Source organism: Strix uralensis, chromosome 1 (genome assembly GCF_047716275.1).
Source record: "Strix uralensis isolate ZFMK-TIS-50842 chromosome 1, bStrUra1, whole genome shotgun sequence".
NCBI classification, from domain to species: domain Eukaryota; kingdom Metazoa; phylum Chordata; class Aves; order Strigiformes; family Strigidae; genus Strix; species Strix uralensis.
The window spans coordinates 79,186,632-79,214,116 of NC_133972.1; the positions used below are offsets into that span (position 1 = coordinate 79,186,632).

The window sequence follows — 27,485 nt, forward strand, 5'->3', positions numbered from 1 at the left end:
GTGCAAACTAGTTACAAGACGTAAAAAAAAAAAAAATATATATACCAATCAGCCAAAGAACCCACACCAAACCCAAACCAATCAACCAAAAAAACCCTTAGCTTAAGATAATAATCTAGTCAAATTCACTCTCAATGTTTTAAAGTTTGTTTAAAACCAAAGACACTGTTGTTGAGACATTTGGACAGGTCATTTCACTGTAGAATGTTGTCCCTTTATTTTTAATAAATTTAAAAGTGCTGACATAATGCCCTAAGGATGCATCTGAATTGAGTGATTTTTCTGCACAATTCGGTTAACATTTCTTTTAAAACACTGAAAGAAATACGAAAATATTTTGATATTTTAATTGATAAGCTTCTATGTTGGTTTCTACGACAGTGTTCAGCAAACAAGTTCAGTTGTAGGTTCTTTTGTCTTAACTTGTGTGCTACTTTAGGAGCCTCCCACCCAGTAAGGCCTTGGATAGCTGTTTGAGCATTTTGAATGTTACAAGGCCTTAAGAAAAACTGAAATGAGGTAATTAAAATATATCCTAGCACATAAAAGGACAGAAGAAAATTGCATGAGTAAGCTTAACGTGGACAATTCCAGGCTCCCTAAGAGGTGTTTTGTGTATATACATAATTTCTTTAGAGGGCTTACCAAGCAAGCACTCAGTGTTACTTTTAGGATTGTCTCATGTTGTTAAAAATGAAAATATTCTTGTTTGGTTTGAAAAAGTTCTCATTCTTTCCTAGGGGTCCTAATTCTCAGCTTCTACCCTTTCTCCTGTTAGTTACTCATGTTCCTTGCTATTTAGAAGCAGGCCTTGTGTGCTTAATTATGAAGATCTCCCTGAAATCTTGAGATCTGTTCAAGAGTTGTGGAGTGGGCTTCAGGGCAAATGTACATTAGAAACTTCCCAAACTCTTCATACATGACTACCTGAGGGCTTCAGGTTTTTACTGTCAGTACGTGCACTCTTAATTCCCAATTTATTCAAACATTTTTTACCTAGTAGTATGTATATAAGCAAGTTTGCTTTTTTCACCTGCTTATGGCTGGGAGCAAGAGATGATGAGACTTAGAAAAATAGCTCCACTTCTACTAAATTCTACTATGATGAACCATTTTCTGCTTCTGAAGGGGAGCACGAGTGGGAATAATCAGTGCATTTGGTCAGGGTTTGGGGAAGTTCCCCATTGACCTTACAGATTGTTTGGTTTTATATATGCTATTGCAAATAAGAATGATTTAAGCTTTGTAAAGTGTATGCACAAGCCTTCATCCATGAAAACAGCAGCTTACGTTATAGCTAAGAATACTGAAATAGAACCAGAGCTAAAAATATTGCTGAAAACAATACTGTTGTCTTGTCAGACAAGTTTTGTAGGGATGATGCTACAAAGGGTCTTCTTTTTTTAATCCCAAACAGCCGCTGTTTCCAAGTGTCAGGATTTCTCAAGGTGGCTACATGCTACAGCTGCAGTATCCCCTAGCCTCTTGTGCCAGTTTTGTTCTCTCTGGTGTAGAACAGAAGTGTTACTTGCTGCTGAAATGTTGAGGGGAAAAAAAAAAAAAGTTCATCTAACAGAAAGATAAAATGTTTAGAAGTGGATTATTAAAATTTAACTCTATACTATCTAAAAGGCATTTGGTCATTATCATGTGCTAACTCGAGCATTTTGATTTTCTCTCCCCTGCATGGAGAAGCTTAAGGGGGTAGAGGGTTAAAAGGAAAGAAGGATGAATTGAGACTTTGCCGTTAGAGAGATTACTAGGAAAACCAGATGGTATTGATTTCCTCCCCTCTTCCCCTTTCTGTCTAATGCCTTTTGATCATCAAGGACAACTACATCTGTAAAAAAACTTCTGAAAAATTATAAAAATGTAGCTTGGTCTATCTGAGACTGTATGAGGTACATTTTTTTACAATGATGCTTCATATTATTTACAGATGAGGCGTAGTGTATGTGAGCTCTCAGATTATCGTTGATGGTCTATATAAAAAGTGTGCATGGGTAAATGTTCTGCTGTTTTTAAAGCTACTACTGCTTGGCTTTCTGCTTCTGTAATATTTTATTATACTTTCACTGAATGTTAGTAAAAGTGACTTTCCTCCCTTGCAACCCCCTTCTCCTTTCTTAAAATTTCAGTTGCTGAAGGGCACAGTAAATACTGTGATGTTGTTTTACTTTTGTTCCTTCACAGTTTGATGATGATGATGACCGCAGTGATCTGTGGAATTTATTTTCACAGCGTTTCATGAACAGTGACACTCTCATTTGTTAATGTATCTCATCATTGCAGTATGATTATTTTGCATAATTGTTCTATCTAATTTATTCAAGGGGCCTGACATGTTATGGTCTTTTAAGTATGTGCCTCTAGGACTTGAGGTTGTTGCCATATGGTGAGATAGTGCTGCATGACAACCTTTCAGCAACTGAAGAATTCAACAGTGAAATAAATATGATAATTGTAAGTGTTCAGTGAAATCCTACACTTACCGCTTTGTCTTTTTTCCCCTTGGTGCCAAGATGACCACTGCTTGCAGACAAGACAGGTTGAAACAGGTGTTCAAGTATTGCATCGGATATGTTAGAAACGTGCTGGTGATTTTTAGTTGTCATTGTATGTGTAACTTCATTTTCAAGTGAGAGTTCAGTTTGACTTCAGAAGTCTCTAGGAGCAGTTCTTGCACTGAGCAACAGGGATTTTTATAAAAACTCAGGTTTAGTATGGGATTAGAGACTAGTGAATAGGAATGAAAAATTTGAGATGTGTTACACTGAACAAATTAAAAAACTAGTTCCAGTTTAGACTTGGGTACTAAGAAAATCTGACCATTCAGATGGAACTGAAGTGTAGGCTTTTCAGCAGCAAACCTGTAAGGAATTCTTTTATGATAGCTTAAGTGTATAACATGCTTTTTGTTGAGTTCCTTTTGTGTCATCAGTAATTGACTTACCAGGTTGGCATCCCCGTTTTCCACACAGAAAACAAGTGAGATATCACTTCCCGTTAGCAACTGGAACAGTCCAATCAAGCAAGTTTTGTTACCTTTCTTCACAGACCGCCCACAGTAAGTACTTGCTTTCCAGAGGTTTCCCATATTGAATTGCCAGAGATTCTTTGGGTAGAATGTGTAACATTTGTACAGCGAGGTCTCTTAGCTGTTTGCCTGTTAGAGGTGATATTTTCACATCGTTTAAATCTTTTTTTTAATCCTGTAATCCTTCTCTGTAGCCTGCCGCACTCTCTTCAAAATATTTTTAAACTGTAGTAGCCCTTCTCCCAGGAATTTCTTACTATTATCTGAATCTTTGGAAGAACATAGGCCTAGAAATGGTGAACTTATTATTTTTTGTAAGGTACATCGTAAACTTCCCAATAGATGTTATAGCTCATTGGAGTATCTTGATAAAATAATTCTTCAACTTCGCTTTCTTTCTCTCTCTCTCTCACACGCATACACATTTATTTGAATTTTAATTATAGCTGATGGAAGAGTAACCTAGACTCTTCAGCGTGGATGTGGATCCTGGGTTATTAGCAGGAAACTAACTAAGGTTTAAGATGGATGTGAGTACTTTGCAATTCATATAAGACACTCGTTTACATCAACTATTTTATATGAAAATGTGACTTAGAAGTGTTAACATGGTTTGTCCATGAAATAAAATACACTCAAATAACATTACAGATGAAGAAAGCTGTAGAACTCAACCATCTTTATTCTCTTGGTTAAAAAGCAATAGACGATCAAAACTCTGCTCCTCAGTGCTGTGGATGTGGAAGAGAGGAGGACAGAGTACTTAAAAAGAGATTATCTGAGAGGTGAAAATGAATAGATACAACTATAAAATCAAGAAATCCATTTTAAGCTCTTCTAGTCAGAGGGCTGGTTCATATTCTTTCTGACCTGCCGTCATCTTCTGTTTGCATCTCTGCAGGTGATGTATGGTTTGTTTGGTACATGAATGCTGAAGTTGGGAATAGACATTATCATGATTTTTCTCCAAGTAAATTTGCCTTGGTATGGCTATAAATTGATTTTATAGGTCTACAGAACCTAGTATGTAATTTTTTGTACCTCTTTTTTAAATTTTTTGCTAGGAAGAGGGATCTGTAGGACTATTTGATTTTTTTTTTCCTTTTGCCTTTCAATCTTATCACTTCTTTTAATCTTTAGTGTGTTTCACGGTCTTTAACTTCAAAGTGTAATTGCAATGATACAGCTGCTAAATGGATTAATACATTTAATATCTTCCCCCTAAGAGCAGTATTTCTTCTTTGCATCTATAATTGGATCGTGCTGCCGCTGTCTCTAGTGAAAACTCCAGGTTTCATATTCACCATACACCTGAGCACATGCTTAACTCACTTGGTAATCTTAATTTTTCTTCTGGATTTGTCAAAATGTAATTGTATTCCACGCATTTTTGTGCTTGAATTTTATTGCAAAAGACGTCTGAGGGGAGATGCCATCATGCGCCTCTGCCATGCCGAGCTTTCGGATTCAGGATGGTCTGTGTATCCCACTGCTGCCCGTCTCAAATATTAGATTTACAGTACTTCAGAGCCCAGCTCCAGGGTGATATATAAAGATATCACAGATTGGGGGGGGGGGGGGGGCAGAATTAATTTTGTAGCAGGGGTTACTTGTTGCTGCTCTGTGCGCGTTCCTGCAGGCGTGGCCTTTATTTTCCATGCTGGTAGTGACTACAGCGGCTGCAGCTGCTGCAGAACGCTGCGCATCCCATCTCTCACTCTGCAGGCAGGCGGGAGGTGAGTAGTTTTTCATTGTTGTGGCATCTGAAGGATTCCCCTTTCCCCTCCCACACTACCTTGGCCCCTTTAGGAAGATTTTCATCTATTAAACTTTCCTTTCTCTGTTGGAAGAACTAAATCTCTTTCAGCATTTCCAGGCTGGTGATCTAATTTGACAGCTCGTTGGTGATGTCTATTCCACTTCAAAGGGGCAGGTAGCCTCGGGCTAGCCAGCTGCATTCTGGATTCTGCAGATTTGGCTTGCTGTTCCTGCTGGGTGTCATCTGTCTTCTTAGTCTCGCGGTGGATAATTTTTGTCCTCCCTAGCATCATCTGCCTGAGCAGTTTCTGCCTGGCAGGCCTGTCCGTCCAGGTTGAGCATCAAATACAGTAGCCGCACGGCTAATCTGACAAGGCAGTCCTCCAAACAGCACAGCCCCGGGCCTGCTTTGGCCAGCATTGGCATCGCGGCCCTCAAACTTCCACCCATCACAATCACGGTCTCGGTCTCCCATCACGGGTGCAGCCCATGGACTTATTCTGCTGGCGCAAAGTATGTCCCCCGCCTCACCCGCTTAAGGGCCGTCGCTCCGATTCCTCCCGTCCCGGCAGACGTCTGCCTCAACAGGTTTGGGTTTCCCTGCCTGTTGCCGGCATTTGACTTGGACACCGCCACTCGGATGAAACAATCCTTTAGTGGATTATCATCGCCAGACAGCCTGTGGGGGAAATGACAGGACTCGGCACGTTCATCTGAAGATTTTGCAATTCAGAGTGCTGCTAACTCTAATGGGAAGTGGCAGGGTGATCCCTAAAAGAGAAAGCGGGTTCCATTGCACGGCAAAAGTGACAGAAGTTGTTTAGCCTCTCTTCCAAAAAAATACATGATGACTACATATGTTGATTTTCATCCTCCAAGCCATAGCTATTTCCATATTTTTGTGACTTGATGACTACTTCCTACAAACTGACAGGTTAGGGGCTCCACAAGTACTGTCTTTTTATAGCCATCACCTCTTTAAGTCCTCCTTAATTTTTTTAAATATGTTTTGAAAATAAGCTTGATGGGGCAGTGAGAGTAAGCAGGGGGGAAAAAACAACCAAACGGGCATAAATGCAGCAAATAAAGCATATTCTTTTAAAAAAGTGTTCAAACAGATGAAATGGTTTCAGGACAGTAGTCCTAGAAACTGATGCACTTACCTGTGATAGGATTTGCCCTTGTTGCAGTCCCATAATTCCAAACCTGACATTACTCATGATGTAAAAACTCTTTCCTAGTAATTTTAAACCCCCTTAACTACAGAATTTCTTCCTTGACAAATAAAAAGATAGCTGGAGCCTAGGGCTTAGAGGGGGAAATAACTTGTCTTAAGAGAGAGACTAGGAAAGGATGGCAGCTAGACTGGAAAGGGATAAAATTAACATTTGAACAGTTATGAGTGATCATCAAGCCAGCTGGAATATCCTACAGATATTATTAATATATGAGCACTAGTGTAATTTACTGGTGATTGTCAAGTGCTTACATGCTTTGGATCCAAGGGGAAAAATATAAATACTAATCTATAGGTTGCAAGAGATGGTTATTTTGAGGGAAAAAAAAAGATAACATGAAAGGGAACAGTATTTTTTAATAACGATTCTTACCTCTGCTAATTACCTATTTAATGTAATATATACAGACTATGTAACAGTGGAGTGAAAAACTGCTTTAGATTATATATTTGTGATGAATTTAATAATAATGTTAGTTGAAGTTGTGATGTAAGATTCATTTTATTATTTGAAGATCTTCTAACCATATTTTGACTGATTTTGGGGAAAATCGTTTCAGCAAAACCAATTCACTCATTTTTAAGGCTGAATTTAGATGATCCTATGTATTATCAAAAAAATTAAGTGATTTCAGTGAGCAGTTTCTGAGCTTTGATAATGGGACACAGAATTTAATAGGATCATTTTTTGTGTCTGTTTTCATAACTTCACACAACAACAAAAGAAGTACTTTTTTTTTTTCCCCTCAGCCAGGCAATTGTTCCTACTTATAAAAACTATACAGAGTAGAACATGGGCAGCGCTAATTTCTAACAAAGAAATATATACTACTCCTGTTTTCTACTAATAAAACAGTAATTGTTCCAGCTAAACTGGTTCCTTTCAGGTATTCCAGATCAGGACACTGGAGGTTGCAGCAACTGTAGCAGAATTTGTGGTCCAGTCCTTCCTTCACTGACTGTAGAAAGACACTGAGCAGTGTGGTATGTATTGCAAATAAAAGAGATGTGTAAAAAAACCCAAACTGTAGATGCAATTACCTAAATAGGATCAAGCTGTTCTAAAAGTTATTGAGTCCATATAGGTAGCATGAAAAAAGGAAGTCCTGGAAGAAAGTTAATATACTGCCATTTATTAAGGGGGGGGGGGGGGGAGTATATTGAAAATATCCTAATACTCTCAAATGGTTTTAAAAGAAATGTATAAGGATTTTATGTCATTTCTGGTTTTTGTAAAATCGGCTGCTGCTCTTAAATTTTTGTAGCCCATATGTCCAACAGTTGTTACTCATGTTCGCTACACCCAGAAGCAAACCGTTTCATCTGAATGCATGTCCCTTCTCCTAAAACAAAAACCAACAAACAAACAAGTACCGGGTTGTAGTTTTTCTGCAGATTTTGGTTGGTCGGTTTGTTTTCAGAAATGCAGGCCGCTGGGCCCAGAAGAAGCCCGGCGCCGGGCTCTGCGCTGCAGACGTCCCTGACGCCCAGGCCAGGAGGGGGCAGTGGCGGCCGAGCCGGGCCGCACAGAGCCCCTGATCCCTTGTAAGAATCTCAGCGCAGCCGAGCGGAGATCAGCGGGCGGTACCGGCTCAAGGGCGGCAGGAAGCCAGCGCTGGCCGCCGCCACCCCCACCCGCCCGCCCGCCGCGGTTACCGCAGCAACGGCGGCCGGCGCACGGTGATGACCTCACACCGAGGAGAGGCGGAAGTTCAGCGATCGGGGCAGGGCCGGGCCGTGCTGCGCTGCCCGCGGGCCGCCGTCGCCGGAGCGGGGCGCCGAGCGCCATGAGCGGGGGTGGCCCCGCGTCCCCCGGCCGGAGCGGGGCAGCCCCGCTGCCCAGCGACAGGAAGCGGGAGGCGCTTGTCGCTGGGTCACCGATTCAGCCCATCATAAAGGGTAAGGAGCGGGACCGGACCGGCCCGGTACTGGGTCCCCGCGGTGGCCGAGCCCGCTGTGCGCAGCGGAGACAGGTGGGGTGGGGGGGCCGCAGGTCCTGGGGGGGAGCGCGGGCCTTGAGCGGGCCGGAGTGTCCCTGCGGCGGCGGAGGATGAGGCGTTAACCCTTGGGCCGCTGCCTAGCCCGCTGCGGTTCCACGAAGCGTCCCGAGGTTTGGAGCTGAGCACCCGAGAGGCTTCCCTGGCTTTCCTCTCCCGGAGCTTGAAACTCGGAGAGCTGTGTGGCGTTATCTGGGGGAGCCGAGTCCGCCGCCGAGTCCCTGCCGCCGGCACTGAGTTTCCTGGGAAGCTCTTTTGTTCGCCCAAGCACCCGCGTTTTGTCCTAGTGAATCTGCACACAGAAGCGTTTGAACTGGGAAGTGTTTTAGCCTGTGCTTTATTTACTGCAATCGTGTCATTGCCCACATTTGAAATAATCGTTCTGCACTTTTTTCGAGTGGGGTGGGATTCGGGGTGTTGAGCAAGCACACGTGGGTACAGGAGAGAGGGAGAGCCACGGAGGTAGCTCAGACAGCTGGAGCAGGAGGAAAAAGCAGGGCTCTTTAGATGGCGATGTCACTTCAGCATCGGTTTAAAGTGCTTGTTGGAACTACACTGTCCATTTCTTGAAATAGTCTTTATTTGCTATGCTATCAGAGTGCTTTTAAATTTAATGAGCTTTTTTTCCCTGTATGATAGCCAAGCCTATTTTTCATACGTATTTATGTTGTAAATACTCTTCTTCAAGACAAAGTTCTAAGTCTTTGGCCCTGGAATACAAGAAAATGCTGACAGTTTTCCTTTGTAGTGAGCTTTCCTCTTGTCTCTTGCTGCAAAAAGCTCCCACAGCTTAACCTGTGAATCCCTGTTGGGCTGCAGTGTTTAGTTCTGCTCTTTTACCACCATTAACAGTCAGATCTGGAAGCTGTACTGAGGAGGAGGTTTGAAACAGAGGGTGCTGGGAGACAGAGGAGAACGTTCACCTTCACAGAAAGGTGTCTGTGGCACCTGGAATACTGATTCATTGCATTTTATCTAAGTTGGTGGTTCGCTGAATAGATAAAATAGCCAGCAAGTATTATTCTGGTGTTCTTCTGATTTTCTATGTATTTGGTGAACAGTAGTCCTTCTTGCATTGAAGTAGGGTGTGCTACCTTGTGTTGTGTAGCCTAGTATGAAGTGTGAGAGAGAAACTAAAAATCTGACTTTCATTAATCTTCTAGATGTTGGGGAAATCTATTCAAGACTACTGGATCACAGACCAGTAATTCAGGGAGAAATACGTTACTTTGTTAAAGAATTTGAAGTAAGTATTTGTATCTTATTGGGTGTTGTAATCTTCAGAGTCTGAGACTTTAAACAGTATTAGCATCTTTTTAGAGATTATAATATGTATGTAATTTTTTTTTTAGAAAGACTTGACATATATTTCTTGCCCAAAATAATGTAACACACCTATAGTATATGTCTGCATCTTTAGTAAACAAGGCAGTAATTTAGGTCTTTTTATTTAAAAAATTTTGAAAGGGGCATGAATATTTTTCCTGTAAAAAAATAGCAGGAATATTGATATAGAAGAACAATGTAGTCCTAACATCTGAGAGAAGTCTGGTGGGTTCAAGGAGAATATTGTTGGCCAGCATAGGTTTACATCTGATTAAGAAATTGCTTTGTGCCTTAGCTGGATTCAGCTAGTAGAGTTATAATTTAATTTTGCTTTAATTTTTGTTGCATGAAAGAAAGTAATATTCCTGGAAGAGCAACACTTTATGCAAAGTAAGAAAATCATTAAAAATTGAATGAATGTTATCAGATTGGCTGCAAATAAGGCTAAAGTACTGAAGGTGTAGAAGTGTTTATATACAACTTTCATTGGAAGATGTAATATGTTTTCCACAAGATGGCAGCAGAAGTTTAGGTAAGTAGAATCTTGTGTCAACAAAAGGCTATTTATGAGAGATTTTCATTCTTACAGAATTTGGAATTTAAAATCTTAAAATTAGTCCTGAAAATACAGTTATACCTCAGACTTCCAGTATGAAGAGCTGATTTTTTTAAAAATTTGATTAAAATGTCTTCTCGCACCCCAATTGTAGCTAATATTTCAAGCAGGTCTAATTTGCCTCTGCACTGGTTTAGCAAAATACGTATGTGAACTAAACTCATATTAGATCTGTATCGTATGGGCTTGAGAGTCATAAGGAATGATTTATTTTCTTTGCCTTCCCTAAATAAGTTATAACATAAAGTAGATAGTTTTACATGGTTTTTCATAGGAAGGAAAATTTTAAACTCAGTTACAAAATTAGAACTCATGTTTATAATTATAATTCATACATTTCTCTTATTGCACCCAAAGTTTTGTTCTATTTCTTAGACAAATTTCATACATTCTTATATCTTTTCTTGAAATTTAATTTCTGGTTTATACTTTGGGGAAAATAGAAAAGCAGAGGATTATTTACATTTTTGCAACTTAGAATTTCTTCCAAAAATTGCACTTGTTTCTAACTTTGAGATATCAGATATTTTTTCTTGTTTTAGTAGGGCATATGGAAGCAGTTTTCCTACATTTCTGAAAAGAATATTATAAAACTAAAGCTTGCTTATGCTAGGATCAGGGTACATTTCTTTCTTTAGAGGGAAGTAGGGGTCAGAAAGGTGCATAAATAGGATGAGAAAAGGAAGGCCAGCCTGGATGGGTCTTTGAGCAGCCTGGTCTAGTGGAAAGTGTCCCTGCCTATGGCAGGGGGATTGGAACTAGGTCCCTTCCAACCCAAACCATTCTAAGATTCTATATTCTGCTTCTTTCAGTGATTAACATTTAGTGTGTAAAGAATGTAGATTTGCATTCAGCAAGTCTGGAGCCTGTTTAATTAAGCGGCTTTACTTGTTTGTGCGTCCTCTCTTTCTGAAGTTTTGAAGTTTCTTTCTGAAATCGGTATGGTGATCCAATTGCCCACTTCATGTGATACAGCAATTTTTGATTATCTAGAGTTGCTTTATGATTCACAACTTTCAGTGCAGGAATGCTTGTGTGCAACTCGTAACTCTGAAGAGAGAAAACTAGGAAAGAGGCAGGCAGCAGTCTGGAGCAGATCTCAGAATCCTTTTCATTGTTTAAAGGAAAGTGCAAGTGAAATTCAGAGTGGAAGTAGTGCTGTGGCTTCAGAAAAATAGATACTATTTTTTTTTAAATGTAAACAACAAAGCAAGAGCGTGTTGTTCTTGTAATTAGTCATGATCAGCAGTGAGCCAGAAGAAGGGCTGCCTTTTTAGTCAGCTGCGTTATGTTATTTTTTAGTCTTGACTTTATTGCTTTACTTCGGTAAAACCAATCTTGCTTGCATTGTTTTAATCTTGTACCATGCTAAATCTGGACGGTCAGACATCAAGCAAGCAGAATCGCTGCTATGTTACTGCTCTGTAACAACTGAGTTATAGAAATGCCATGCTTTCAAGCTGTGTTTTTCTCTGTTGTTTTTGATATGCTGTAAATAATCTGTACATAACAACACATTTTTCCACACAATGTTTTCATTAGTAAATACTAACTTTTCTCACAAGGGCCAGAATGGTCATTCAAAGTATTCCTGTATTTTAATATGAAGAATGGAGCATTACTCTCTTTCCCCGCTCCCCCCCCCCCCCCCCAATTTTATCAATTGTGCTAAATAAGAGGAGTATCTCTTTAATAGACAATGGTATAGTCTTTGAGATAAAGCTATTAGTTTATCAACTGGGAAACCATCTTATTTTGAAAAATTGAACTCCTTGTTAGCCACTCATTTTCTTTTATATTCTTCTGCCAGGAAAAACGTGGCCTCCGCGAACTACGAGTACTTGAAAATCTAAAGAACACAATCTTTGAAACAAATGAACATGTTCTTCCAAAGTGTGAGCAGGCAATGCATGACAATTTGAATGAAGCATTCAAGAGATGTAAGCATGTTGCTTCTTATTTCCCTTGTTGCGTCATTTGAGGAATAATTTAAATAGTTCAGATTCAAAATATGATTTGTGGAAAAATTCCTGTCCTCGGATAGATTTTCTACCATTTATGTGCTTTGTTCTCATTTCTGTGAAATTTTAAAATGGAAACAGGGACATTTTTTGATATTTATTGGTCCAGCCAACACAGCTCTTGCTAAGATTACATTAAAGATTTTTGCTGGTTTAAGTAGAAGCTATTTCAGCTCAATCTTTTGTTACTCACTTAGAAACCAGATAGTGCTCCATGTTGGCTAAAGCCATGGACAAAATTTCAGTTTTCTGGTTTGTTGCAACCATGCTGTGGTGTGACCTTCAAGTTTCTTAATTTTCCCATGGGAAAGCATAATACTGCCCCCTATGATTTAAAACAAAACTTGCTGCTGTATAGCTATGAAATGTGCTATTATTACTATCTTTAGTCACCTAGATTCATCATTATAACCACCTGATATATTTTTTATTTCTCAGATATTAAAAGAAAGTTTAAAACTTGTTGTACTAATTTTTCAGTATCTTTTTTTTTTCTTACTCAGCAGGATAGCTTCTCAAAAAGATATTTCAAGGGAGTGCGACTATATAGTTTTAGCTGCCAGATTTATGCAGTTGAAATATGCCAGTGTGAGTTTTGTTATATTTTATGTATAGCATATTGTATAAGCATTTAATTTCATACAACTTACATGTCATCTGACATATGCAGAATAACAAATGGTAGATAATGCTATACACACAAAATGATTGCAGGAAAATATTTGAAACGTAAAATTTAGTCATTGAAATAGAGCATGTATTCTAATACCTTCTAAATGGGGTGAACCTTTGATATTACTCCCTGACTTTCTAATGGTCACCTGTGCCATACATCATGACAGAATGGTTGAGGTGAGAAGGGACCTCTGGAAGTTGTTTTGTCCAACCTCCCTGCTCAAGCAGGGGCAGCTAGAGCCAGTTGTCCAGGGCTGTGTCCAGTTGGGTTTCAAATGTCTCTACAGATGGATACTCTGAAACCTCTCTGGGCAACCTGTGCCCGTGTTTGACCATGCTCACAGGAAAAAAGTAGTTTCTTGTGTTCAGGTGGAATCTCATGTGTTTCATTTTGTGCTCACTGCCTCTTGTCCTGGCAGTGAGCACTATAGAGAAGCGTATGGCTCCCTCATTGTCATTCCATTCAATCAGATATTTATTCACATTGATGAGGTCCCCCCTGGGTTGCCTTTTCTCCACACTGAACAGTCCCACGTCTCTCAGCCTCTCCTCACATGAAATCCCTTAGTTGTCTTTGTGGCCGTGCACTGGACTTGCTCCAGTAAGTCCATCTCTTTCATTTACTGGGGAGCCCAGAAGTGGACAAACTACCACAGGTGCAGCATGTGTTGTTGGTCCTCAGTGTGTACTGCTGCCTGGGATTATTCCTCCCCAGATGAAGGACTTGTCATTTCCCTGTATTGAACTTCATAAGGTTCTTCTCAGCCCAATTCGGCAGTTGCTCAAGGTCCCTCTGAATGGCAGCACAACAGTATATTCTTTCAGCCACTCCTCCTGGTTTTATATCTTCTGCAAACTTGCTGAGGGTGCTCTCTGCTCCAGCATCTATGTCACTGATGAAGATGTTAAACAGTATCAGATGCAGTGCTGACCCCTGGGGTAAACCACTAGTGACTTGCCTCCCACTTGACTTTGTGCTGCTGATCACAGACTCTGGACCTGGTTGTTCAGCCACTTTTCAGTCCACCTCACTGTCCAGTTACCTAGCCTGTACTTTGTTAGCTTGTCTATGAGGACGTTATGGGAGACAATGTTAAAAGCCTTCCTGAAGCTGAGGTAAACAACATCACTTGCTTTCCCCCTATCTGCCAAACTAGTCGCTGCATTATAGAAGGCTATCAGGACAGTTAAGGATGATTTCCCATTCCTAAATCCATGCTGACTACTCTCAATCACCTTCTTGTTCTTCATGTGTTTGGAAATGCTTCCAGGAGGACTTTTTCCATCACCTTTCCCAAGATTGAGGTGGGGCTGACTGGTCAGTAGTTCTCTGGATCTTCCTTCTTGCCCTTGAAGATAGGAATCCAGTCTTGAGGAACCTCTCCCAGTCGCAATGACCTTTGAAAGAGAGAGAGTGGCCTTGCAGTGGCATCAGCCAGTTCCCTAAGCACTCATGGACACAACTTGTCAGGCCCTGTGGACTCAACATATTTCCAGTTTGTTTAAGTGCTCCCTAACCTGGTCCTCCTCCACAGAGGGTAAGTCATCTTTGCTCAACTTTCCCTCTGGTCTCAGGGGCCTGGGATCCCTGAAGGCTGGTATTTATGGTAAAGACTATGTCAAAGAAGGCAATGTGTACCTTGGCCTTTCCCACGTTCATTGTCACCAGCTCCCCTGCCCCATTCAGCAGAGGGCCTGCATTTTCCTTAGTTTTTCTTTTGCTGTTTACGTACTTGCAGAATCCTTTCTTGTTGCCCTTCGCACCCCTCACCACATTCAACTCTGGATCAGCTTTGACTTTCCTAACCCCGTCTGTGCACCATCAGATAGCAACTCTATACTCCTCCTGGGTCACCTGCTCCTGCTTCCACCTCCTATACCCTTCCCTTTTAAGTCTGAATTCAGTTAGGAGCCCCTTGCTCATCCATGCAGGCCTCCTGCTTGTTTTCCTACTTGTTGGGATGGACCTTTCTTGAACTTGGAGGAGATGATCCTTGAAAAGGGTGCTATGTCCCTTCTGTTGCCATCATCTCAGACCCTTGGTTTGCCTACCCTATCCCAAACTTCTTTACTTTTTTTTTTTTTTTTGAGGAAACACTCCCTCACCTGTCATTTCTAGTTTAAAGCTGTCCCTGCCAGGTTGGCCGGCCTGTTGGCAAAGATACTTTTGCCCTGTGTAGTCAGGTGGATCCCATCTCTTCCAAGCAGCTGTTGATGCTCAGAATGGGTCTCATGGATGTAGAAACTGAAACCTTACTGCCAACACCAACTGTGCAACCAGCTGTTAACCCCAAAAATCCATCAAGTCCACCTCACTAGGAAGGTTGAAGAGAACATTACCTGGACCCCCATGCCTTTGATCAGTGGTCCCAGATCTCTGTAGTCATTCCTGGTATTTCTCAGGTCACCCCTGCAGTACCACCGCTGTCTACATAAAAGAGCAGCAGGGGTAATAGTCCAAGCTTCAGTAACCTCTCTAGATGACAAAACATATCGACAGGCAGGGAGCCTCTGTCCCCTGCTGTAGGAAGTCTGCTACAACTGTCCCTTGCCACTGTCTTCTGATGGTCCTGAGAGGCTCCAGCTTAGCCACCAGATACTCCCAATTCATGGTGCTCCCAGCTCCTCATCAGCTACGAGTGCAGTGAACCTGTTCTGTAACTGTAAGTCCTCAGTGGGGCAGGACCCTGCCTCCTGGTGTGAGAAGTCACCCATGTTAAGATGATGATAAGTCAGGTATTTCTCAATACTAGGATATGTTAGTGGGAGAACTAACTGCTTTGGGGAAATTAGTTTATTTAATTCTGCATTAATTAAGTGTTAAATAAGTTAGGGAAAAAAACTGCATAGGAATACAGTTTCTGTTTCCATTGAGAAGTTTTCCTAGGCTTAGTCTCACGAGAGAAGAGGCTGCTGGCTCCAGTGTAAAGATGTTCTCCATGTAGATTGTTTATACTAAATCACTTTTTACATTTGATGGGGAAAAAATAAGGAACAAAAAAAGCCAACTAAAACATAGAGCTTGGTCACCTGTTTTAACTTACTGATTTGAGAGGTTTTTTGATGCCTTCTGTGGTGCTGAGTAGTGCACTCTAGCTCGTTAGCAACACTAAGGAGTACAGGCACAAGAGGACCTAGCCGCCTTTCTCTTCTTGGCTTCTGGAACACGCAAAGGTTGACCTTGATGATATGCCTACATACAGTTACCATTGTAAAGCATTTTCTGCAAGTACTGGCAAATCTTTTTCATGCAGAGTAAAGTGACACAGTGGAATATAATCTTTGACTTGCAATAGCCTCATGTCTTTTAAATCCCTTTCAGGTGAGTTTCTTTGATTTAGAACAGCAGATTGATCTACTGCGCTTTGTTATTTCAGTGCAAGCTGCCAACAGTATGATCGATAGACTCCAAGAGAGGGAGCATGAAGAAAGGAAGGTAAAGGATGGATGGATGGGTAGATTTTTATAATGTGATCTCAGAGTCTTGTACTTCTACAGGAAGTTTATCTGCCTTCAGTGTAGCAACACTTAAAAGCATATTTTTCTGTATGTTATAGACTTGCAGTAAAACTTTTGGGGTGATTTCTGCACTTAGAAAACACTGCAGCTGTATATATGTTCTCTACTGCAAAGTTAATGGATCACTACCTCTTCCTACAATCTCCTGATATATGGAAACTATTTTTTTTTTATTTCCTTTGCTTTATTTTCCCTCCTAGCTCAGAATATAATATTTGTCACATAGAGGGAAAGTTTAAATATAAAAAAAAAATTCTGTGGAACAAAAAACACCTACTAACCTACCAGAATGGAAATGTAAATCTTTCCTAGTTAGCTGAGAACATTGACCATATTATATATATTGCTTGTTGAAAAGGAAGTGTGTTTTTCACTTGTGGATGGGTTATTTAATGAAGGGCTATATTATAGGAACATGCGAATCATTGGAATCTTTTCAGTTGGCTACACTTTGCTCATTTGAAATACATGTGCTCTGAATCTAAAATTTGGAAAATTATACAAGAAATTAGTTTCATGTTTCTCATTACTCCTTCATGATTGTGTTCCTGTGTTATCTTTTTACTTGCAAAAATGTTATTTATAATCATTTAGTTCAGAAAAACTGAAGACGTTTCTGTGACCATCACGCAAAACAGGCTGTGCATTGATTTATGTAAGCTGATAGTTGTGTTTTTCTTTCCTTTTTGTAATCGATGAAGATGGGCAGTCCAGTTGCAGTTGAATACTGGTACTGTGTGAACAGCACACTGCTGAACCTTGACAAAGTTTGCTTGTGTCTAACACTAGTGTAGATATTGGTAGAGAGGTTAAGTTGGAAATTCTTACAGTTCTTCTACTGTTTGTTTGAAGTAAAACTTTAATAAAAAATTTATAACTTATAAAATGAACACTCAAGAATAGTAACTGTTCTTTTTAAAAATATTAGCTGTATGTTTCCACTCTTCCTTTTTTTTTTTTTTTTTCGTATGCAGTGGAGGAATACTAATAGCTATTCAGGATTTGTAGCATCTCCTTTAAGCTTGTATAGTAAGACTTTTTGGCTTGAAACTTTCCAAATGTGAGCAGTAACAGGGATTATAGATAAAAGTTGTCATTGTAGTGCAGCCACTTGAGGAGAAATATTTTTGCCTTACTTTTCTTTCTGAAATCATGTGTTCTGAAAAGATAATGGGGATTTGGTAGGTTCTAGTGTCAAGTGATTAGTGTTAGTAGCCCTCGGTGAAATTAATGCATTTTCTGCTGAATAGAATGAATTTTAAGATTATTTGCTTTACTAATTATCTTTTTTTGCAACTCCTTCCAGCTACTGGTATCAGCCAAGTAACAAAAGGGAAATAATGTTGTGCCTATCCCATTCTCACTTACAGGATTACAGGACTGTCATTGAAAGAAGTATTTATGGGATGCTTATACTGGAAGCTACCTAACACTTCCCATTACGGTCTTATCTCTTAATTTCTTGTAGCATGAACTGGTATAGTAACATTTCTCAGAGAGTCTGTCTGCCTCAAATGGTGGATTTTTTGCTTTGGGCTTTTCTGATGTGTTTTTGTTTGGGTTTTTTAATTTCAGAAAAAATAGCCCAAGAAATACTAAAAACAAAGTTTACTGAAAAAGTTTATGGTTTTGCAAATGCTAATTTTTTGCATAACTAATGACAGTAAAATAAGGATAGAAATAAACACAACCAACTCATGTGAGTCAGTACAGTATACAAGAAGGCTTTACTGTCTTTCAAGCTCAAGCAGTGTGCACTATTGAGTGAAAAAAACAGTTTCATAATCAGATTAGATTTTTTCCAAATAACTAATGTCTGAACGTAGGTGTTGATATAAAAGGAATAGGAAAGACATCACTGCCAAAATATGTAAATTTGCTAACACACCAAAGGGAACTCCCAGAACGGGAATTAATAAGGCAGCAACTATGTTTGTAATTTAGATGAGCTTTGGTTTATATCTAAACCAAATTATGAAACTTAAAACTATTTTCAACTTTTTATATGAATATGAAATCTGAAAATCTTCCAACTTTAGTGGTCTAAATATCTTATTAAAAAAAACTACTTGTAAAAGTAGTAGACATTGTTACAAACATAGAACAGATTCTAAGCTTAGTTTGAGTTTCCCAAACCCTTGTATTTATGAAGTTATACTGAGAGACATAAATTGAAACCAAGTATTCAGGTTACATGTGAAAAGTGAAGATTAACAGCTTGCTATGGCTTATGTTCTGTTGGGTGACGGAAGACACTTCTAGCAGAACAGCTGAGATACTGTTTGGAGAAGTGGAATTGCTGAAAGAATGGATAACCAGCAGACAAAGACAGGAAAAAGCTCTATCAGTGTGGTCTGGCGCTGGAAACTTTATAGGGTGGAGCTGGAGCTCTAAGAGTGTTAAAGGGTGAGGAGAAGATTCTCTGATGAAACAAACAAAAAAAATCTATCCAAATTTTACCAAATTAACAGCCATGGAGAAATACCATTTGTACTACCTCGTAGGTATTTTCAGGTGGAGTAAAAATGTTTTTTTCTCTGCAGCAGATGATAGTAAGTGCCAGTCGGTAACACAGACAGTAAAAGCCTAAAGCATAATGTGCTGTTGCTGACAGTTAAATGATCCTTTGGTTCAAATAGAAATCTACAGCATGGCAGGAAATGTTGGATTGTGTAATGCTTAAAACATTACAATTTATAGCTAATTATTGAGACTCTTCTTCGGTTCCTGGCTAAATATTGTACCAATACCATGAACTGCCTAAGGCTCCTCTTGGCTCAGATACATCTGTCTGCATGCTTTAGTTCATATTGCAATTTTCCCATATTACAAAGGTCGTGAGGTTTTGCCTAAGAACAAAATATAGTGTTCTGAAGTCCAAATGTGGTACCATAATATTGCCTTCTGTTTTGTTATCACGCACTGGTATGTTTGTACAATTAAATACCAAAACAACTTTGTAGACACTTCTTGACTGGATGAGGAGAACAGGGGAAACTTACATGTTTTCTGAGGTGTCTGCGCTGGGTTTATTAGGTGCTGTTTTCTAATTTATAATTAAGTCTCACTAAAGGGCCTCGTGTTCTTTCTCTTTTGTTGTTTTTTTACTTGTGAGTTTAGGCTGTAGTTATTTTATAGATTTGTTTGTTTTAACAGTCATTTGAAATGACAAAAGGTAGGAATTAATTAGGCTATACTATGAAAAGTTGTTCTACGAAAGTATACTGATTTTCATGTTTGTATGTGCTTTTCTTTGATGTTTTCTTAGTTCACAAGTTACAGTTTCTCCAGTTGGCAGCCCTGGAAGCAAAAGAATGAAACCTAAAAACCAAGGTGTCTGTTTCTGTTTTTTTAATCATTACCAGCAATCCAAAATTTGTAATGAGAAGTTTTCAGTGATTTGGGAGTTCTGTAGATCTTTATTTCATTTTGTTTTGCTGCCTGTTCATGGGCCAGAATTTATTTCAGTTTATCTTTTACATAGTTGGGTTGGTTGCAAAGTTACAGGTTTAAAAATAATGAAAATTAACACTGAGTTACTATTCTTCCAAATTTTTTTTTTTAAAGGAGAAAAAGGGACTACTTTCTCGTGCAACTGTGCCTACATTTTCAAATGTGCAGGCATTATTTCCTTCTTCATGACAGTAAAAAAAATACTAATTTTAACAGATCAGAAGTTGTTTCTTACTACTGCAAGTGCTTTATGGACTTCAGAAAAAAATTCTTCTACCTTCATGAAATATGAATATGTATTTATTCAGAATGCACATTATAATTTTGTGATAAGACTGAAGTGCTTCCTAACTGACCATCAGTATGCAAAGGCAATTTCAAGTTCTTAGTCCCTTAATATGTCATATGTCACCTACAGGGGCCCAGCTACTGAAGGTCTTTGGCTTATTGTTTGACTTGGAAGTTAAGATAATTGACATGAGTCATTGACTCGATGAATCCTGATTTATAAATATATGTACGTATATATAGAAATGACAGTGTTACTCTTTTCAGTCTATACAATAACCAAGCAGATAAAGGGTGTGTATCAGTTCTGTATTCCTTTGAAACAGCTGACTAAAAAAAGCATGTAAGAATAACAAACTGGTTTAATATTCAAGATAGTTATTGGCATTAGTTATCTAGAACTTATTCAATGTATAAGGAACTGGAAATCGGTCTCCACCATCAGGATAAATGCTATAAGCAAAAGGTTTTCAGTTCTCTCTTTTTGCTTGCCCAGGGAATACATCAGGTTAGTGAAACTGCAGAGATTGATCCCAGAATAATCTGTAGCTCTGTAATACCAAGACTGTCATGTGAATTGGGATATGTGAATTAGATTTTTTTTTTTAAGTAAAAAGGTATTTTATCATACATCTCTATCAAAACATGGACTACTCTCATATGGCCAGCTTTTTTACCTTGTATGTCCAGATTACAATTTTGGAGGACTGGTAATTCATTAGAATATATTTATTCTCTTAGTGAATTTTGGGGTTTTTTTTAAACCTAAACCACTGAGACATGGTAACATGTTTGAGGTTGCTCAGAATGCTGCTAAACATTTCCTGGATACAAAATTCCTGACGATATGCAAAAGCTGGCATGTGAATTACTAACAGTTATTGTAGTCATGACAACTCATTTTTAACTTACGAAAGAACATTGGAGTTTTGTGTATATCAGCATCACTGAGGTGACACAGATCTCTAGAGACTGATCATTCTTGCTGTTGCGATACTTGTGTCAGCAAGCTATAGGAGATAACCTAGGGCCTTAACTTTTTGTTTCAATTTTCAGTTGATATTTAGCAAGAGGCGGTACGTATTTCACACATTGCTTCTCTTAAATGATGTTCATGTGCTCTATTCTACTTGGCAGAAGTTTAAATGTGCAATGAATTAATGTTTCATAACTAGGGATCCTGACACTTAAGATGATAACACCGATTTATATTAATATTTAAATTGATTGAGGTTATTTCTTCAGTTTTAAGTAGTCAGGCTTTGAGGAGTGAGAAATGTAATATGACATTGGAAAGCTTTCTAAATAACAAATTGATAGAAAATCGCCTGAAGTTCTGTTATCTTAAAACAAAGATGTTATTTTTCTCACTTTTACAAAAGCACCCTGGAAATTAATTTGCCAGGCACACTATCAAATTCTAGGTGTATTGTTTTCTGGAAAACAAACTTTTTGCAAATCTATAAATTTGGAAATTACTAATTGATAGTATAAAATTCACTCAGTATTATCTTTACAGATCACTAATATACGTAATTATGCTGACTTTTGGAAACTGTTTGGTTTTTGAGAGTGACTTTTGACTTAACCAATACAAATCCATGCCAAGATGTCTATACATGTTGAAAAACTTTGCATTTTAAAGATTTTTCATGACTGTTAGTGGCATATTTAACAAGAGAGATTATTCATCTACCTATATGGACCTCTATGCTTTCTAGCTGTGCTACAGTTACAGTTAGGGCACCGTATCTTTTGCATAGTGTCTTGATTTCATTAGTTTTTCCTCCTGTGTGTTATGTTCAATTGATTAAAGCAGTGAAGTTAATAGCACTGGACATGGAGAGGATGTGGTAGGAGTGGAGAGCATCATAAGAAAGCACAATATAGGGCAAACCTGAAGGGTACTTGCAGAGCTGCAGTGTGAAAGTCATCTTTCTGTGCTGAGAAACCAAATCTTTTTGTGGCTAGAGCGCTAGTTGTTGATGTCCTGCATGGGAGCCTGGGTCCTTAAGAGACTGTTAGTGATGTTCTGCGAAGTGAAAGGCTGTACCATGGTAGCAGCTGTTAGGAGACAGGGGAGAAGGCTTGGATGAGGGCAGGAAGCCTTTTAGTACCTTAGCATCAGGGATGGTGTCTGTTGCAGCTTGGGTCTTGCAGTTGGGTGTGGAGCAAGTTTACGCTGCAGCGTATGCTTTGGTTGAAAGATCAGTATCTTAAGGCAATACATTCGTTAAGAATCACACTTTGCTATTTTTGCTGTTGACACTGCTATTCGTCTGGTAGGAATAGGAATATTGGTTTCAAGATTATGACTGTCTCACACACACAACATATCCACTCAGCAGCTGTAAGTGTTAATAATCTGAAGGTGCTGCTGAGAAGAGTTGGGTTTGAATTAGCTTTCTAGGAAGGAGAGCTCAAGGTGTGCACGGAACTTCTACAGAGGGATTTTCCAAATTGTTACTAGGGTGGGAGAGTGAAAACAGTATTCGAGTCCTTGGTGTCTTTTACTTGGTATTTCTTGTCATTCTTGCTTGCTCTAGCATAGCTTCATTTTCTTTTTCTGTTCTCTAGAGTGCTTATTCGTATCTGCAACTTTTTACTTTGTTAAAGGTGCAAGTTGCAATTATTTGGAGTTACTTTATTTCCAGCATAAATCTTAATCTAAAAATTAGTTACTATTTCAGTAGAATGCTGCTTGCATTTAATTATTTAAAGAATAAGTACTTACAGCAATTGCTTCTCAGTACTCAACTGTTTAAATTTTTATTCAGGCATAGATTAGGCTGCTGATAGCCTTTTATTTCACAATGTCACCTCTCTTCTGCCAGAACAAGCTAAAGAATGATTGAACAGGGGAATGCAAGAGGCTTTTTGAGAAAAGAAAGTAGTTAGACCACAGATTTTTGATAAACTAAGCTTCACTATCTCATGTTCTAGAAATTTCATAGGTTGTTTTACCAGGTAAATCAATTTATATCCTTGGTGGAAGTGGTGCAGTGGAAAAGGAAAATAGAAAGTAGCAGCATGAGTTTCATGTACCTTGCAAACTATTCATGTGAGGAGCATGGGTTAGTCTAGCTGAAGTGTAGTTTGGGTAGTGCTATGCAGTCCTCTCAAAAAGTGTGTGATGCACCAATGGTTTCAAGACCTGTTGAATATGAAGTAGTGTATTAGTCAAGCTATTAGTACACACTGATGTATTTTGTTAGTAGCTGATACTGCATCTGTTGCAAACAAAATGGAGCTTGGCATAATGTTGTTACAATGTATATAAAATGCTGCATGGCAAAAATAGGGTATTTAACCCACCATGTGTGATCTTGAAGAACAACGCATACAGAGTGTTGAAGAATATGTAAATGGGTTCCCAGTGCCTTTGGTTGACAAAAATGCCAGATTTCTATTAAAGCTGTATGATAGTATTTATTCCTACACAAAAGTACTATACATAGAAAACAGTCATTGCTGATACATTATTAAAAAGGAGAAAAAGAGAAGAAGGATTAATCCTCTCTCTTGCTAGAAAATGGAGCAAATGTAAGCACAACTGCCTAGATTATTGTGACTTCAGCATCTATAATATAAGGAGGCCAGACTGTTAATACTGTATGCAAGCAATCCACAGAAGTATGTCTTCGACATGCATGTTGGATGTACGTATGATCTCTCTTTATAGATATCTAGATATCTTCTTTTATTTGGGGTTTGTTAGGTTGTTTTCAAGATAAGAGAGTGAAAGGAATCGGACTTACCAGAAGCCAAGCAGTATGAAAGTATGAGGGGAAAAGTAACTTGTTTATAAAGGAAGACGTTAATCACAGTGAGAGCTAACTGGCTAAAGCAGAAACACTAACTGCCAGTTTCAAAACATTGAGTATCTATGTTGTTATATTTCACTCTTTCCTTTTTGTATGAGAGGCTTTTCATCAAGACTAGTATCTGATGACTATGCTGAACCTAAGCATTGTGGTAAAATAGGAATGTGGTTTGTTTCTAGGTTTAAAAATGTATTCAGGAATGTGGAAAATACTTCTGTTTCAACAAATGAGACATTCAAGGGGAAAATAGCAAATGTCAAGAAAAGAGGAGCAATATGTTGCAGGATTGGCTGACATATAGCATAGTTTGTTGTGAAACATAGAAGCATTCTATTTACACATATTTGACATAAAATCTGAAACGTTATCTTGAGTGTTGAAGTGGATCCTTTAATCTCTGATAATGCGTATGTACCTAAATAAGTCATACATAACTCTCTAAAATTTTGACTAGCACTCACAAATATGAAATATAGTGGGCCTAGTGTTTTTTTCATAACTCAGACACGGTAATGCTTCCAGAGCACTTTTAGTCTTTATCACATATAACATGGGTCTGCCTGTACTTGCTGTGCTAGATAAAGATTGTCGGTTCTTTAAGACCACTTAATCAAAAATTAGATGCATTTTATTTAAATTATTTCTCTTCTGATTGCTTGCAGAACAGTGGACTCCCCGAATATGTTCATGTCAGTAGGCAGCTTCTTTCTGTGTGAACACAAGAAAAGAAGGGGGGGGGGGGGGGCGGAAAGACAGTGTCCATTCACTGACTGAGGTGGGTTTTTTCCCTTATAACTAAGGGGCTAAAACAAGTGAATACTGTATGTTCTCAAAATCAGAAGTTCCTTTTAAAGTAAAATCTTTGTGAGATAATACAGATTTATATCAGCTGCTTAAAGTACTTCTACCTACATTGTCAGTAATCAGAGGAGCAAATAATGCAACAATCTTTAGAAACTAACAGAAGTGAACTAGGCAAGCTAGTAACTTCCAAGTGTCTTTCCATTTATTTAATTATTTTCCACCAGACTGTAGCATAGAAAAGCTATTGTTGCTAATGCTATCGCATTAATAGTATCATAGACATTTTACCATTTGTTTTGGATTGACTATAAAAATAAAGTATAATTGACTATAATTTATAAATATACATGTTTTCTTTTCAGTTTCACCTTTTTGTATGTTTTCTTGCTAGTTTCACTTTCCTCTACTGAAGTAAAAGTCCAGTTTCTCTGATACTTTAACATTATGTAGCTCTCATTAAACCTTCTGTTTTAATGTGGAAATGATTGTTAAAACTTCACCTTTTCCTCCTCTCAGCTTCAGGCAGACAAGCTGATGGCTCGTGAAGAGAAGCGCATAGCCCACTGGGAGGAATTCATGAAGGAACAAGAAAACAAACGAGCAGAGGTGGACGAAGAGCACAGAAAAGCTATGGAGCGCCTCAAGGAGCAGTATTCTGAGATGGAGAAGGAACTGGCCAAATATGTTTCTTTTTAAGACCTTTCTTTTTTTAATAATGCTGGGTTTGTGCCAATACTCAGTTGCTTCTGACTTAAAGTTAGATTCTTTTGGAAAGCCGAAATACAGAAGAAAAAAAGGAGAATTTGCTCTACAGGTTTGGTATGGGAAGAAGAGGTTTGCGTACTTTCAACTTAAGTGCCTATCTATGCTTCTTTTGTTCAGGGCAGGTGGAATGCCAGTATTTCTTCGTTTGTTGGAAGGTGGAACTGGAAATTACATTGTGTGACTACATCAGCTCAGGGAGTTGCAAACTGGAATTTTCTCCCATCTGCAGAGAGTATTGTATCATTTGGGAAAACGGAGACTAATGTAACACTAACAGTCCCAGTGTGCAGCCACAGCCCTTTCCCAAAAAGTAGGTGTAATAGGTTCCAGCCATAGTTAGCTGAGAATTCACGGGGAAAACCATAAATCCTGTTCATGGATTTCAGGAAAAACAGCTTGTTTTATGGAATATTTTACTTTGAAGCTTTAAGCAATGAAAGATCTCAACAGTTTTAAATCCACTTGTAATTGCAACTTTTGGGTTGTATGTTCAGTATTATGATATAGAGTTGAGGTTTAAATGGCTTTTGCTAACACAAAAAAGGCTAAGTGAGCTTGGACAACAATTCATTTTGTCTCTCTCTAAATGTCTCAGGCCTCTCTTTTTAAGCTTTACTATTCTAAGCAAAGCCAAAACAAACTCAAAAGTAATCACGAGAAGCATATTGGTCTTTGCATTAGCTTAGTAGCTAGTACAGTATTTACCTTAAATATTTGACATGCTGTTGGTTTACTTGGGATAAGCTTGTCAGAACTTTTTATAAAGCAATTGAGGAAAGATTTTTGTTTCTTCGTCAGCATATCAAATAAGCAGATTAGTGGTAAAACACCAGTAGTAGTGATCTGCTTTCTTGCTAACTGTTACTCTTATGGGGTATGTGAAACCCCAGTATTGCTTTCTTTTATTTAAAACTTGCAGTTAACAGCAGTGTAACTGAAGAAGTTAACTTAATCAGTTCATTAACCAAGCTAAAAGAGACATAGTACCGTAATGAAATTTGCTGCAAGCTAACCATTAGTACAGGAAGTATCTTTCATAATTCAGCTGCTGTCCAATATAGAATGGAAACAGGTAAAAATAAACAGAATTTACCCTTTACCTGTATTGCAACAGTAATATGCCAACAGTGGTTGCTTGTGTAAGTTTATGGCTTGGTGTCAAGGCTCCGTTCCTGGCAGCATGTTGATAGTGTGATTAAAGTTAGTAGAGGAGATGGAATAAGTATTTGAGATTTCTTTCAATAACACTGAATTCCTGCCAAGCTGCTCTGCCTGCTACTGTAGCCCCAACAGCTTCATCAATCATTGTGGTGTATCTGGACTGAAAAGAGGACTTCCCGACGCTGGGGCACGCTGGAATGTTGTTAATTCTCTGTTGTGGATGGAAAAAACATAGATGTCTCAGAAGTAAGTATCCCACACATGAAAAATAGGAAGGCCTCTTTTAGAACAACCCCTATTTGAATAGAAGGTGATCTCTCTAATATTTTTCAGCTTATGTACTGGTGATGAATGTTGTAACTAAGTGCAGACTTTCATTTAAAAAGAAAAAGTTAGTTCTTGCCTGTCTTTAGAATTGGGTGTGAAACAGTTTTGATTGTTTTGAGCACAGACTGAAAATGGCTTCTCTTACTAGATTATTTGATGTATATGTGATCAAAGCCCAAATATCTTTATAACAAAATGCATTTAACTGCATACTGGACTCATTTTTATATTTGCACTGATAATTTTTATTAAGATTTAGATATCTAATTTACTGCACTGGAGCTGTAGATTTTAGTATTTTGTCAATTTGAGGGCTCTTAAGCAATGATACAGTGTTGCAAGTTAGATAATTCACTGGAAAATAAAGTGGTATTTCCAAAATCTTCTGGCATGTGTGCTCCTGATTCTTTGAAAAGCTTCTGAATGCTAACACTGAAAATGCGTTCCTCTTTTAGAATGATACAGATATTTTCATGCTGAAGATCATTTGAAAACACTTTTTTTCTTCACAGTCTATATCTGCTGTTTGGCCCACTCTTATTCATTGTGGGTACTACCTGAAAACTATCTGCTGATGAATTATTCAGTAACTCTCACTTTTTTTTATGTGATATGCTGTAGGTTTTGAGGTGCTTGGAAGAGCTTAATTGTCTTCAAAGCAACTTGCCAGCAAACTT

At 38.6% G+C, this 27,485-nt stretch overlaps 1 protein-coding gene across 1 annotated transcript; it reads left to right on the forward strand.

Moving 5' to 3' along the window:
* Positions 1 to 7,741: 7,741 nt before the first annotated feature.
* On the forward strand, positions 7,742 to 27,189 carry BLOC1S5 (biogenesis of lysosomal organelles complex 1 subunit 5). The gene is made up of 5 exons (XM_074872239.1): positions 7,742 to 7,931; positions 9,193 to 9,275; positions 11,782 to 11,911; positions 16,045 to 16,103; positions 25,072 to 27,189. Exons 1-5 carry the CDS (start codon positions 7,820 to 7,822, stop codon positions 25,249 to 25,251), a joined length of 564 nt encoding a protein of 187 aa, XP_074728340.1. The 5' UTR covers positions 7,742 to 7,819; the 3' UTR covers positions 25,252 to 27,189.
* The last annotated feature ends 296 nt before the right edge of the window (positions 27,190 to 27,485 follow it).

Coding starts and splice junctions, on each gene's coding strand:
- BLOC1S5 (XM_074872239.1), top strand. CDS start 7,820: ATGAGCGGGGGTGGCCCCGCGTCCCCCGGCCGGAGCGGGGCAGCCCCG. Junction 7,932..9,192: donor GATTCAGCCCATCATAAAGG/GTAAGGAGCGGG, acceptor TTAATCTTCTAG/ATGTTGGGGAAATCTATTCA. Junction 9,276..11,781: donor ACTTTGTTAAAGAATTTGAA/GTAAGTATTTGT, acceptor TTCTTCTGCCAG/GAAAAACGTGGCCTCCGCGA.